The sequence below is a fragment of the Malus domestica genome, chromosome 16, assembly GCF_042453785.1.
Source record: "Malus domestica chromosome 16, GDT2T_hap1".
In the NCBI taxonomy this organism is placed as follows: domain Eukaryota; kingdom Viridiplantae; phylum Streptophyta; class Magnoliopsida; order Rosales; family Rosaceae; genus Malus; species Malus domestica.
Window position 1 is genome coordinate 34793764 of NC_091676.1, and position 15079 is coordinate 34808842.

The window sequence follows — 15079 nt, forward strand, 5'->3', positions numbered from 1 at the left end:
TTCAAGCCTGCTAATTCAACACACAACTGCCCTGCGCAAACTCTCTCAACAACTTTGAGATTTTTTATTTTCTCTTTTCGTTGACACATCTTTCGTTGGCATCAACAGCACTGTGAAAGCAACCGGTGATATCTTCAGTCGGCATAGATAGCTCTGTCGCCGTAGAATCAGCCAATTTCGCAGCATCTTCCGTTGGCATCAACAGCACTGCTGCGAGGACGATTGGTTACCTATCCAAGTCTTGGTCGAGAAGGGTTTCCGAATCCTTATTGATCGAGGTCATCTCATTAACCTTCTCGATGAAGTGAGGTGTTACAGCTTACTGAGCTCGGTGCATTGCACGGCGAGTTATTTTATGACTGGATAATCTCAAGTGGGATTTAGAGTTCGGCATTCAAACGGTCGAACCACGTTCATTATTAAGACTTATATCCGCTTTGAGTATTTGTGTCCTTACACTTTGTTGTCGATTCGACGTGAGTTTACTCTGACGAATACCATCACTGTGACTGAATCCGACGACGATGATTCGTGAACTTCGTAAGAATAGTAGCCTTGTCTTCAGGTTCGAGAACCCAAGAGGTCGAGACGTGTTCTTTCCTCGGCCGCAATCGCAAGACGCAGAAGTCAGCCGCGCACCCAATGCAACATCAACAAATTTTACTCCTCGGCCGAGCTCGGCGGACGAGTTGGCACCCCCCGCATTCACCGAAGGACGTAGTTAGCTCATAGATTACTCGGCCTGCACGCCACGTAGGCGTGGTAGTTTTTAGGGTCAACAGTGACATTTTATTTTATTTTGTAAGTCTAAAAAAGATGCAGATATAATGCTTGTACCATCACCGTGAGTTGAAGAAATTACAGTTCCTGAATCCCCAGATTTCATGCCAATGTTTTATTTTTGTCAAATCATAGATTTTGTTAGATTATCCACAGACGGGGTTCTAACCCTTGCCGTCGTGCAATGACTCAACTCATTTCCACCATATAAAAGCCCACTTGCTTAATAATAATAATAATAATAATAATAATATCATCATCATCATCATCATCATCATCATCATCATCATCATCATCATCATCATCATCATCATCATCATCATCATCATCATCATCATCATCATCATCCGAAAGATGAACTTCATTATAATCAAATAAAAGGTTTACATCTTACAATAAAATATTAAACAATAGCTTAGGGCCAATACAGTCTCATACAAAGGAATAACCCTCTTTAAACACAAACTTTGCCATTAAGTGAGCAGCACGATTGCCCTCTCTAGACACAAAGTTAAACGTCATCGACCTCAAACTTCGCGCTAGAGTCTCAATGTCACCAAGGATGCATTCAAGGCTGTAATCATGAGTCAATTCCTTTCTAATCATTTGAATACCTTTGCATCCGATTCAATAATCACGTTGTCAACTCCATGCTCAATGCAAAACTGCAAAGCTTCCCGAATTGCTGCAGCTTCATGCCCATTATTTTAGTAGATCCAAAATTGCTAATCTAGCATAGTTTAATAATTTCTTTACGTTGCCAGTTAGTACTACGGTCTAATAGTATTCCTTTTTATTTGTAAGTAAAAGGTAATAGGTTCGATTCTCACTAAAAGCGTTTGTTAAAAAAATCATTTCTCTACGCTACCATGGAATCTGGTACCTGCGTTGTACATGATTTTTTAAAATGTTTGCTTAAACTCTTTTACACGAGGATCAAAATTCATAGATTAAGGTACAAAAGATGGGATAATTTGACTTGGTTGTTTTAAAAAGTCAATTAGATCAGTGACTCGTTGGTTAGAATTTCTAGTTACACTTTGCCTTACTTTTTAATTTATGAAGTAATTTGACCAAAATGTCAAAGAAACATCTATAAAGATGCTTACTTTACAAATAATCAATTCACCTTTTCTCCCTTGGAGCCCATCGTCCATTACCCCATATTGCACGTGTGAACTGTAGCATGGCATTTCCGTAGATAGGTCAAAAGTAGAGGGGCAAGCTTTACAACAGAGAGACGCCCATTCAAGACATCCACTTCGCTCTACTCGACTGGTTCCGTTCCGTCCGCCAAGGTTTACCAGCCGACGCACCAAAACCTAAATTACCTTAACCATGGTTGAAATATTAACCGCGGTTAAGTTGTGGCCCCACCCCCCTAAAACATCAAACCCAACATATTTTATAATCCTCAGCCAGTAGCCACAGAAGAAAAAACCAAACAACGCACAAACGAGAGGGAAAAACAAAGCGACGAACAACCAACGACTCCACAGCCAGAAATGGAGGCGGTTTACGTCGACGAGGAGGAGGTCTGGAAATGTCCAAAACACCCTTCCAAACGCCGCAAAAGCGGAATCTGCCACGTCTGCCTCCGCGAGCGCCTCGTCATTCTCTGCCCCGACTGCGCTAACGTCCGCCCCTGCGGTTGCTGCGCTACGACGTCGTCTTCCTCGTCTTCGTCTTCGTCCTTTCGCTTCCCCGCCGGCGATGGCGTCCGAGTCTCGAAGCTTCTCGAGAGCGAGCCCTCGTTCCGGCGGTCCCGATCGGTAGCGGCCCCATTTCTGCGCTCCACCTCGAAGTTTTTCGGCGGTGCTTTCAGACACACAGACTTTGACTTTGTCAGCGACCGGAGCGAACCCCAAAGCGTCGGACGGACTAAAACACCGTCGTTTTGGTCGTCGGTATTCCGGTCGTCCCGCAGGAGCAAGACAAGCGAGGTTAATAATGGAGAAGACGAGACGACGGCGGAGAAGAAAGTGGAGAGCGAAATTCAAGAGGAGGAAGAAGACGCAGATGCTGCGATGAGGAGGACGATGATGAGGAAATCGAGGTCGGTGGCCGTACCGATGATGTCATCAAAATCCGGTGGCGTCGGAGGTGAGAGACCGCCGGCGAAAGGCAGGGGACGGTATTTCCCGAGCCCGATCAAGGCCTTCCGGCACTCCAAAATTTCAAAGATCTTTTCCGAGCGGTCGCCTGTGTACAGAGGTTAATCATATTATTTTCTTTAGAAAACAAAAATAATTAAATTAGCATTAAAAAAACAATAAATTTTATTACTTTTATTTCTTTCTTTTTTATTTTAATTTATTTTTGCAACGTGAGAATCCATAAGGAATTTTGATCTTGCAATGGTAATAATTAGAATGCAATTTAGGATTATGTATTGCAAAGTTGGCAAATTCAGTGATTGTGATTTGCGTGTTCATTAATTTTATTTCTATTATGCTCTTTCTTTGGATTTGATTGATTTATGATGATATTTATTTTATTTTTACATTTTACTGTAATAATTGAATTGTTGGAGATAATTGATGAAAAATGTGAAGAGATATACTGACACACCCGACCGAGGTCAAGGCATGCTGGCCGTCACGTGAGAGTGACGTAGCCATGTGCACAGTGCAGAAGCAATAAAGATAGCAAATATACGAATAATTAAAAACCACATTAATATAGTGCACTATTAGCAGGGAGTGATAGGAGTTAGTTACAATCGTAAACATTCCTAATCAAAACATAAAAAGTCTAGGTGCAGTCCAGTAGGACAAGTACTAGTTACACAGTACCAGAAATATCCTACTATTAATCAAATAGGTCAGAACTGCCGACGGTCCCGAGCCATCGACAACAAGCTTACTTAGAACCTGGAATGACGCAAAACAGAAAACGTGAGTGGGTAAAAACAAATATTTTACAAAATCATTTCATTTATCAATATACTAACCTCTTGCTATAAAACATGTATTATTTTCCTAGAATCAAGATATAAGCATATACATATATGTATCTGAAATCATATCAATTCAGTTTATGCTTCACATAATCATATTCATACGTATGTCATGCCAAAATATAACAAAGTAAACAATCTAGGTAATAATAATTTCATAGAAATATGATATATTAGCCGGAACTTCTGTGGTAGTCTGTACAGTTGAATTCATAGCTCAAACTCAATTTGGCCCGAGTCACTACTATGACCTATACGGCAATGTACTGCACATAAGTCGGAACCCCTAAACAGGGTCTGTACGACAAGGTTGGGTGTAATATAATTATGCTTAACTCTATTCTCTCATAATAGCTGGGTGATAAATCGCTAGTCACCTACGAGTCAGAACCATGAATAAAGTCTGTACGACAAGACTGTGCACTTAAATTTGATCCAATATGAGCATATAGTGCGGGAGGTGACGTAAATAAACAGTCCTATAATTCATATCTCTAGCTAATTCACAATCACCCTAGGTGCAGCTTTATGAGCTCAACATTACTTAATCACATATCACATATCACATATCATATCATCGATGACTCACACAACCAAACATAGCTTACCTGAACTTACCTGTGCCTCCACAGCACCACATTCATATATATATGCAACCATGTAATGCATATTCAAAATATAGAAGCATTGGCATATTATTTCTAAGCATACTTTTCTTAAAAAATGCATTTCTGGGAAATATATCAAGTGTATAAGTATATACTGAAAACAAAAGCCCACTCACTAGTATGTCGAAAGGTCGTAGCCCCCGAGTCGCCCGTGGATACACTCGTCCTCGAGATAAGTCTCACCTATATACGAATTAACTATAAAAACGTTATTTTAAAGCACATATACAAAACTAGCTAATAACTTCTCATACATTGCTCAATTTTGGTATTTAAATCTACCAACGTGACTTACACAACCTCACGAGTATTGTGATATTTTTAGATAAATTTTTAGGTAGCTCATACGCCCCCACGCTCCGGGGAGGGCACGGCCTCACCCGCGGCCCACGTGCATCGTCTTCAACCTCCAGACACCGGAACTGTGTCACCGGCGACGGATTCTGGGCAAACCTGCAACTGCCCATTTCTCACTCGTTTTTGCACCATTTTCACATATTTTATACCAAAATGAAGCTCTTAACTTGTAGAACACGATCATACTAATTTAAAGTTCTAAAAGTCACGGAATCTCACCGGAGAATTCCAAGAAAACCGGCCAAACTTCGTCCACACGATTTCGACGTCCAAAACTTTCAAACGAAACACTCCGAGCTTCCTTGGGACCTCACTAAGCTTCCTACAAGCTTGGATTGTCCTAAAACATAACCATTTAAAAGTTCGTGAATAGTGCTCAACTCTGAGCTTGAATTTTCAACGTGATATCGAACGAGTTTTTACCTGAAATAGGTACCTTTAAACTTGTATGGTCCTCACGATACGGAAATTATTCAAAAATTGAGGGGCGGTCGTGGCGAACGATTAGGGTACTTGACTTCTTGGTGGGTGGGTTGGCGTATGTGGGGTTGTATTTTTTTGACAACTTCCAGTCTCGCAAGTCTTTAAACGCAATTGGAACAGTCAAACTCGGAGTAGTTTAGTCCACGTGGAACGTGGATGTTGGAGAATAAAAATCAATACGTGAATCCAAGGAAATTCTTTAAACATGAAACTCTTATAGACTCTTTGCCTCTCCTTATTTTTCATGCAAAAGAATATCTATCTTTGCACAGGTGTGTACTTTGGTTCCAAAACTACCTTAGTCTACTTTTGTCGTTGCTATTTTTAGTTTTCGTCGATATTTTCAGTCTAGCAAAACTTTTTTTAGTAAAGCGACTCCATTAGCAACTTAAATAGATAGCTGTTAGGGGAAAACGATTTCATTAATGACTTAAATAGATATTTGTTAGGAAAAAAACAATCATTGCTAATATAACTTACACCACCGTATATGAATATATTTTTTTTAATAAAGCGTTATCTGCAATTCAGCAAAACTTATAATTTAAATAATTAAATAGTTAGGGAAATGATTAATTTTGGAAGTCCGTGGGGCCGATATTTGTAGGTGTAGATGTTACGTATGTGACTAATGTCATTTCCGAATTCCGAGTGCCGGTTAATTCAGTGGTTAGGGGCAAGGAAGAAAATATCGGTAATATCGGTAGTCCGAAAACACGGAAATATCGATGGAAATATCGGGATAATATCGATATCGATAAAAATTACATGGAAACCACGGAAATTGTAAGAAAAACTTGGAAATTTTTATTGAAACTTTGCAGGATGTTTATTTAGTCAATTATCTATTAGTTTATCACAAAAAATTGGAAGGAAATGCATTGCATGATGGATTTAACTGATTTAAGTTGATTATATAGCGAGCTGGCAAACATTGTGAGTGTAGAAAATATGTAGTAATTAATGAAAGAAGTTTAAACACATCATAATCATTTATATATAATGAATTAGTACAATATTTTACACTCATTTAAGCAAGGGATTAAGCAATGTGAGCTGTTGAGCCGAACCAATAACAATTGGCCAGCCTGTTTCTAACGGGCAGCTGCCCGACCTGCCCGCCACTACCCACAAAAAACCCCAGCTATAAATACCAAGGTTCTAAAAAACGCTAAGCGCTAGTCGGGCGGTGGGCTGGCGCCTAGCGCCTAGGTGGCTAGGTGGGATCTAGGCGGGCGCCTAGGCGGTCTAGGCGGATTTAGGTAAATTTCTTATATATTATATGAATTAATTAAATTTACTATATCAGATGTAAATAATTATTGAATAATATGTTATTTCTGATAAAAGAACATACATATGTGAATGTTTTATGTACATATCTAATATGCTTGCCTAAGAAAAAAAAAATCTAATAATTTATAATTTATATAACATTTATATACATATAATAATATAATATACCTCCCAAACTTTTAAAATATAAAAATCCCACGCCCATGCAAGTGGGTGGTTTTCATAATAACCCATCTGATGTAAATAGCTGTCCACCTTACCCCCATCACCAACTTTTGACCTTTCAGAAACCCAAAATTGAATCTTTTACTCTCTCTCTCTCTCTCTCTCTTCCCTCATCTTCGTTCTTCTTCGCCCTTTCACTTTCAGAACCTCAAAATTGGATCTCAAATCCAACTTGCGCCCACTTTGTGCTTTCAGTCTCTCTGAGTCTTCAAGAACCCTAGATTCCCGAACGAGCAACTTTCCTTGCCCTTTTAGATTCCCGAATAGAGAGGTCCAAACCCTATCAACAATGGCAGTCTCAAAGGCATCCTCCGTCGTCGCTCTCATGGCGGTCCTCTTCGCCGTCCTCTCCGCCATCGACGCCTCCCAGGAGTCTCCGGCTCCCATCCCAACCTCCCCCGCCGCATCCATCTCCCCCTCGTTCGTATCCACCCTCGTCGCCACCGCCGTCACCGCTCTGGCCTTCGGATCTGCGCTCAGGGTGGCGCCTCCGAGGAGTCTCCAGCTCCCATCCCAACCTCCCTCGTCGCCACCGCCGTCACCGCTCTGGCCTTCGGATCTGCGCTCAGGGTGGCGCCTCCGAGGAGTCTCCGTCTCCCAGCCCAATATATCGAGATAATATCGGTAATATCGATATTATCGATATTATCTCGATATATTGACGATAATCAAGTGGATAGGTGTAAAAATATCGGACTCTCACCAAAACGATAATATCGGCGAAATATCGCCGATATTATCGATATTTTAATCCATGGTTAGGGGTACATTATGCTTTATGAGGGTGGAAGTGTGAGGCTGACCTTCATTTGAGGGCCATTTAGACCATACAGAATCTGAAAAGGCCAAACTCCCAATCCTGTCGGATATTTTGACAGCCCGTCCCGAGATTTTCATCGGGAAATGTGAAATGACTGAATTACTCTCGAACGTTATTTGGGGTGTGAGTTATGTTTGGTTTAATTTTGGGATTTTTGGAATCCAATTAGAACTAAGATTCTTCTTAGTTTTGGTTGGTGGCTATTTGGACCACACAAATCCCTATCTCTCTCTCTCTCTCCTATCCTGTACCTCTCTCTTTCGTAGGACTCTCTCTCTCTTCCCTCACGTACGGACCACACCCAAAGACCCTTAAATTTTCACAGATCGAAGGTGTTGAAGGTACCATTGGATTCCTCGTGGTGAGGCGAGTCCAGGGGTATCATTTTCAGGTAAGAAACCTTTCGATTTCACGTCGAAATATCAAACTTCGAATTGAGCACTGTTCACGAACTTTGTAATGGTTGGTTTTTAGGACAATCCAAGCTCACAGTGAGCTCTAGGAGGTTTCCACGAAGCTCAGGGACATTCGTTTGGAAATTTTGGACGTCGGGAAGCCCTAGTTGATGCGTAAAATTACTTGACACACAAATTAAACCCTCTTTTTTGACAATTGTAGTAAAGTATGTAAGTAGGGATCGTTCTAACCGGGGATTAACTAGGGGTGCTAAACACTTGACTCAAATAAATAAAACTAACTTTTAAAACACTAAGACAAACCAAAAGACTCAAAACAAGTTCAAAAGACTCCAAATACTTAAAAGCATAAAATAAGATAGATTTGAACAACTAAGACTTTAACAAAATATGGGGAGGGGGAATTGAGTTGTTTTTGACGAGATTAAATTAAATGGACAGATTATAATTAAGGGCAAAATGTAAATATGAATGCGATGAAAAATATGGATGATGGAATAGCTTAAGGGGTTCTTCTCCACACATGTCACACTTGCAATACAAGATCAATTCTCAGTTGGTCTTTCGATAAATTATGAAACTCAACACCCTAGGTTAATTAGGTCTGCTTAAATTAACCGTCAAGTTCTCCTTAAGTTAATGAATTGGATGGGTTTGCGCAACGCAATTCACAACATTCTCCAAAAGTCCTTTACGTGAAAAGCACAATAAAGATACAATCAAAGATCATTAAGCATCATGAAAACTATAAGTGTTGACGAGGCATTCGTTACTATGAAAAGCATGAAACTAGTGCCAAGAATTCATTTAACGCGATTGTTTATAAGCAACCTCCACTACTTGTGAATATAAGTTCATAACGATTAGGTGAAACTCACTTATATTCTAGCGTCATATTTATGCATGAAAATTAAGCGTGCACTCTCAATAAACATACATAAATAAGTTATCAATCAAATGGTTAAACAAATTGAATCCACAACTTATAAAATTCCAACCAAAGGTAATCAATTCATATTGCAAGCATAAACATAGTTTCGAATCACCCCCTAGTTAAAGGGTTTAGTTCCTCATACTTGCAATTAAACAAAAACAATTGATATTAAACATAGAGAAACAAAGTAGAATACACCTAGAATGCTCCAACAACTCCAATGGAATGGCTAGCACAACTCCAAGCACTCCTCCTTCTTTGCAAGCCTTGGAACTAATGGAAATGTGTATGAATTTCTGTGTGTCTTCCTTGAAGGCTGAATGGTGTTTATATAGAGGTTGAAAATGAAAAGAATTTCAAGGCAATGGACATGACAACTCACGGCAAAGAAGAAAGGATGCTGCCAGCTTTGTTTTTGCATGTGTGTGTGCTGTTTTTGTGCTCTTTCCACCTAGAAACAATCATTCCAAAGCCACCCAAAGTTATAAGTGGAAGACCAACCAGAAATCCACCTCATAGTGGTCCAATTTCTGCCATTCCTTGCTGTCCATTCACTACCAAAGTTGTAGAAATCTGCCAACTCCATTCCATTGCCGTGTGTGTGTGTTTGTGTTGTCATCATCACTTCCCACTCTTCCATGCTTTAATTTCTGATTCCTTGCTGCCCATGTGGTGTGTGTGTTGCTGTTTTCTTTCCTTCTTGCTGCCCATGTGGTGTTTATACTTGCACATGCATGTTCTTCATCCATTTAGCTAGCAATAAACACATTTTCTGCCATCACATGGCAGCTATGATGTTTGAAGTTGTAGGCCAACACTTTGCACACACACATGTAGATTTCTAGCCCATTGAATCATCAAATTCGTCCATCCTGATGTCTCCATGTTTGCACCATCCAATCTTGGCCCAAAAATGCTCCAAAGTGCTCCAAAATGCACCTTCTTGCATCCTTGGCCCAAAGAACCTACAAACACACAAAAATGGCTTAAACTACTAACATAACTAAGAACTAAGAACATAAATGCACGAAAACAAACATACTAAGTCGCATAAATATGCTCCTATCACTAGTTCGAAGGTGGCCGATTTTGGTGAAATTATCCCGACGAGTTTTCGAAGGATTTGGAAGTTTTAAAAGGTATAGCCTTCTTCCTCTCGAAATTTGTGAAGTTTTGGTAAAAATTTCTTGGAAAACGGTGTAGAAATGAGTGAAAAATCAGCATTTATAGGTTTGCCCAGTTTCCGGCGCCGACGAGATTTTCCGGCGTCTGGAGGTAGGGGATGACGCGCATGGGGGCGCGTGGCACCGTGCCCCTCCCGGCGCGTGGGGGCGCGTGCGACGATGAAAAATTATTTTAAAAATATCTCGACGTCCATGACGTCAAGTAGGTCACTGTGACATATTCATATACCCAAATTGAGCAATGTATGAGAAGTTATTAGCTAGTTTTGCCTATGTGTTTTAAAATAACATTTTTATAGTTTATTCGCACATAGGTGAGACTTATCCCGAGGACGAGCATATCCATGGGCAAATCGGGGGCTACGACCCTTCAACTTATCAGTGAGTGGCCTTTTGTTTTTAGTATATAATTATATACTTGATATAATTCCCAGAAATGTGTTTTAAATGAAAATATGCTTTGAAATAATATGCCAAATGCCATTATATTTTGAATATCCATTTCATGGTTGCTTATATATATATAATTGTGGTGCTGTGGAGGCACATGTAAGTACAGGTAAGTTATGTTTAGTATATGTGAACTACGAACGGCTTGATCCCTGTTTAGGGTACGTAGGCAGCCTAACAAAATGTTAGGTGCAGCCATACAATATATGACATGAAATAATTGAGATATAAGTTTATTTGAAGAATTGAGTAGCATGATGAACATGTTTGGTTGGATATATGAGATGTGACTAAGAAATGATAAGCTCATAAACCTGCACCTCGGGTGATTGCAATTTAGCCAGAGAGAGTTGGCACAGGCCTGTATATTATGTCACCTCCCGCACCATATGCTCACATTGGATCCAATTTAGGTGCACAATCTTGTCGTACATACCACTATAGATGGTTCCAACTCGTAGGTGACTAACGTATTATCACACAGCTAGTATTGAGAAAGTAGAATTGAGCATAATTGTATCTCACCCAACCTTGTCGTAAGACCCTTTTTAGTGGTTCCGACTTATGTGCAGTATATTGCCGTATAGGTCATAGTAGTGACTCCGGCTAGATTGAGTTTGAGCTATGAATTCAGTCGTACAGACTACTCGGGAGTTCCGGCTAGCATGTCATACTTCTATAAAATCATTATTACCTGGATTGTTACTTATTATATTTTGGCATGGCATACATATCAAAATAATTATGTGAAGCATGAATTGAATGGTTATGATGTCAAATATTTATATATGTGTATATGCTTATATCTTGATTCTAGGAAAATAATATATGTTTTACAGCGAGGGGTTAGATATGTTGATAAATGAAATGATTTTGTAAAACATTTGTTTTTGCCCACTCACGTTTTCTGTTTTGCGCCCCTCCAGGTTTTAAGTAAGATTGCTGTTGGTGGCTAGAGAGGACGTTGGCAGTTCTGACTTATCCTTATAATAGTAGGACATTCCTGGTATTGTATAACTAGTACTTATCCTACTGGACTGCACCTAGACTTTATGCTCTGATTAGGAGTATTACTGTTGTACTTAACTCCTACCACTTTCAGTTTTGAAGTGCACACTAGTAATATGGTTTTTTAATTATTCGTATGTTTGCTATATTTATCGCTTCCACATTGTGCACATGGCTACGTCACTCTCACGTGATGGCCAGCATGCCTTGACATCGGTCAGGGTGTGTCAGATATAACTGATAAGAATATATTTAATATAAATATATTCATGTCGGTTATATTCTATAGGAATTCTAGGCCAAAATTCAAATGCAACCAGTTAGCCGTTATTTTTTATTTTTTTTTATAGTTTCAATTTATATGTTTTTTTTTAACAAATTTTTTTTCCTATAACTTCATTTTTTAAATTCTTTTTTTTCTTCTATAACTTCCTATAACTTCTATTTCACAACATTTGTTTCATATTTTTTTAAATTTATTTTTTTCCTATAACTTCTATTTTACAAAATTTGTTTCACATTTTTTTTAAATTCTATTTTTTTTCCTATAACTTCCTAAGCCATTATACAACATTAAATTAAATTAAGTACTATGAAACAACATTAAACAATATGAAACAACATTAAATAACATTAACCAAAGTAAAAATTATACAACATAAAAAAACATTTAACAACATGAAACTTAAACAAAATTTTTAAAAACTTTTAACAACATAAAACTTAAACGCCTACTCCATGCTTCCTTTGGACCAAAGATGTGCAACAAGATCCTATTGTAGGTACTTGTTTGTGGCACGGGAACGTATCATCTATAGCGCATTATGTACTCATTTATAGAGGTACTACCAGTTCTTGGATTGAAAGGCAAATTAGGTCCATCATATATTTTTGCACGAGCCCTTCTTGACTTATTTGGATCCTCTTGGTTGTCATCGGACTCTCCATCAAATTTAAGTTTTCGTAGTTTTTAAATTTAATTTGTAGTTTTTAAATTTAAGTTGTAGTTTTTAAACATACGTTTGTAGTTTTTAAATTTAAGTTGTTGTAGTTTTTAAATTTAAATAATAAATTATGTTTGACCCTATGACCATTTGCCCCTCGATTGGAGATGGTTTTTTGTGGCATGGCTAAAACGAGCTCTATGGCCATTTGGCACTCGGTTGAAGATGGAGGTAAATAAATCCCTGTATTGTTCATTAAAATATTAATATCTTAGAGGGCCAGAGGGTTAAAACGAACCTTCTGGCCCTCGTTCTGTTAGAGATGGTCTTAGAATCCTACATCTTTGATTATTTTTATAGGGTTAAACTAGCCAAATGATTGTTTAACATTTTGACTTCGTATGTAAATGTTTTTATTCGAGTTTAATAATATCTATATTTTGATGCGTAAGGAAGATTCCACATCTATTTTTATTTTCCTAATTTATTCTTTTTTTTTAGGTAATAAATTAAGCATAAATAGAATGTTTCCCAAAAAAAAATGGTGGCTTCCCATATTTTATTCTGGATTTTCCATCCATATAAATCAATTCTTAGCTTTTTGTTTATGATTTTTTAGTCAGGATTTATTTTTTTATTAAAGTCAACTCTAAGTTGATTTACTTAATTATTTGTCAAATGAAACTAATCCCACTAATTTATTAAATCATGTCGCTTTAGGATCAATTCTCATGAATGTATAATCTTAAAACAAATAAGAATAAAATTAAATATGGACCGGTTTGAGTAAATCTAATTACTCAATAAAGAACTTGGAGTGGGTCAAAGACGAACTTCCAAGAGCCGGTTTGAACTTTGAAGTGGTCAATCTTGACCTCTGGACTCTCAGATGATCTGTATAAGTAGCTGTTGACCCTAAAAACTACCAAGCCTATGTGGCGCACAGGCCGAGTAACTAGTGAGCTAATTACGTCCTTCAGTTGATGCGGGGCGTGCCAACTTGTCGGCCGAGGAGTAAAATGTGTTGATGTTGCGTTGAGCGCGAGGTTGACTTCTCGATCCTGCGACTGCGGCCAAGGAAGGAACACGTCTCGACCTTTGGGTGCTAGAGCCTGAAGACAAGGCTACTAATTTTGCGAAGTTCATAAATCATCGGTGCTGGATTCGGTCACAGTGATTATATTTGTAAGGGTATAAGGGCACAGATACTCAAAACAGATATACGTTTTAATGGTAAATGTGGTTCGGCCGTCAGAATGCAGAACTCTAAAGCTTACTTATGAGTATCCAATCATAAAACAACTCGACGTAAAATGTGTTGAGCCCTAGTAAACTATAACACCTCACCTCGCTGAAAAGGCTAATGAGATGACCTCTGCCAATAAAGACCTGAAAGTCTTTCTCGATCGAGACTTAGATAGATAACCAATCGGCCTCGACGTAGTGCTATTTATCCAAACTGAAGGTGTTCCACGGTCGGCTAGTTCTATGGCGATAGTGTTGTTTATCCAAACTGAAGGTATCACTGGTTGCCTTCACAGTGCTGTTTATCCAAACTGAAGATATGTTGGCAGAAAAAGAAACTAAAAATCTTAAGGTTGTTGAGAGAGTTTGCACAGGGCAATTTGTGTGTTGAATTGGAGGGGGCGTGAATAATACACTTCTCCCTCTATTTATAGTAGCAAACCTGCTTCTGATCAAATCAAAACTATACTCGGATCAGGACTCCTTACCCCGATCCAATCTTATCTCAGCTAGTCCTACTCCTATTAGGACTTTGAACTCAACCCCTTATCAGGCCATATTCATTCCCAAGTTTCAGCATCCTCGTCCTGTCGAGACTCCTTATTGTATCAGGATTCAACTACCCCATCCTGATAGGACATGGCCGACCCCTGAGCAAAGCTTCCGGGCCAAGAACAATTCTAAACTCAGCCTTAACCATTATTTTAAGCCCAAACATTGCCCCTCACTTTTGAAGTTGTCGACCTACATTCCTTGGTTTGAGCCTCAGCCTTGAAGAAGCGAAACCGACCTAAAACGAACATTGAATCCTTTCAAGAAATACCACCATGCGTATTTATGAGACATGATCTCACGATCTCGATTCTCCCAACCATCCTGCCACGTGTTGGTCCCTTGGTTAACCTAGCAACCTTTAATAATAACCCTTGAAAACGTGCGATAGCTGAAACATCTCTTTTACATTAAATTTACCGCAACACGCAATCGTGTAACCTCAAACCACGAAAACCTCGATCTTTTCACTTGGATTCTCCAAATATACACAATGATTAGCAACTTTCCTGCTCGATTCTATCCCCAATTTTGAAAATCAAACATTTAACCTTCCTTCCAAAATGCTTATAAATACCTGAATCCTTTCCATTTGTACTTTACGCTTTCCAAAACCCTTGAAACTTTCTTGCCATTTTGCTTTCAAAATCCCAGAAAACCTCAAGCTCTTAACCCAGATATCCTCGAGTCTTCATCAATGGCTTCCTTCATCTCCAACTTTTCAGCGAATGCAACAAGTGCAAGGACTTCATCGACCG

At 38.9% G+C, this 15079-nt stretch overlaps 1 protein-coding gene and 1 long non-coding RNA gene across 2 annotated transcripts; both read left to right on the forward strand.

Moving 5' to 3' along the window:
- The first annotated feature begins 2185 nt into the window (after positions 1-2185).
- Positions 2186-3237, forward strand: LOC103420707 (uncharacterized). Its single transcript, XM_008358752.4, has one exon. It carries the CDS (start codon positions 2286-2288, stop codon positions 2997-2999), a length of 714 nt encoding a protein of 237 aa, XP_008356974.1. The 5' UTR covers positions 2186-2285; the 3' UTR covers positions 3000-3237.
- A 6790-nt stretch (positions 3238-10027) lies between these two features.
- Positions 10028-11711, forward strand: LOC114821944 (uncharacterized). Its single transcript, XR_003769811.2, has 2 exons — positions 10028-10503; positions 11499-11711. It is a non-coding gene; the product is annotated as an uncharacterized lncRNA (long non-coding RNA).
- Positions 11712-15079: the final 3368 nt, after the last annotated feature.

Coding starts and splice junctions, on each gene's coding strand:
- LOC103420707 (XM_008358752.4), top strand. CDS start 2,286: ATGGAGGCGGTTTACGTCGACGAGGAGGAGGTCTGGAAATGTCCAAAA.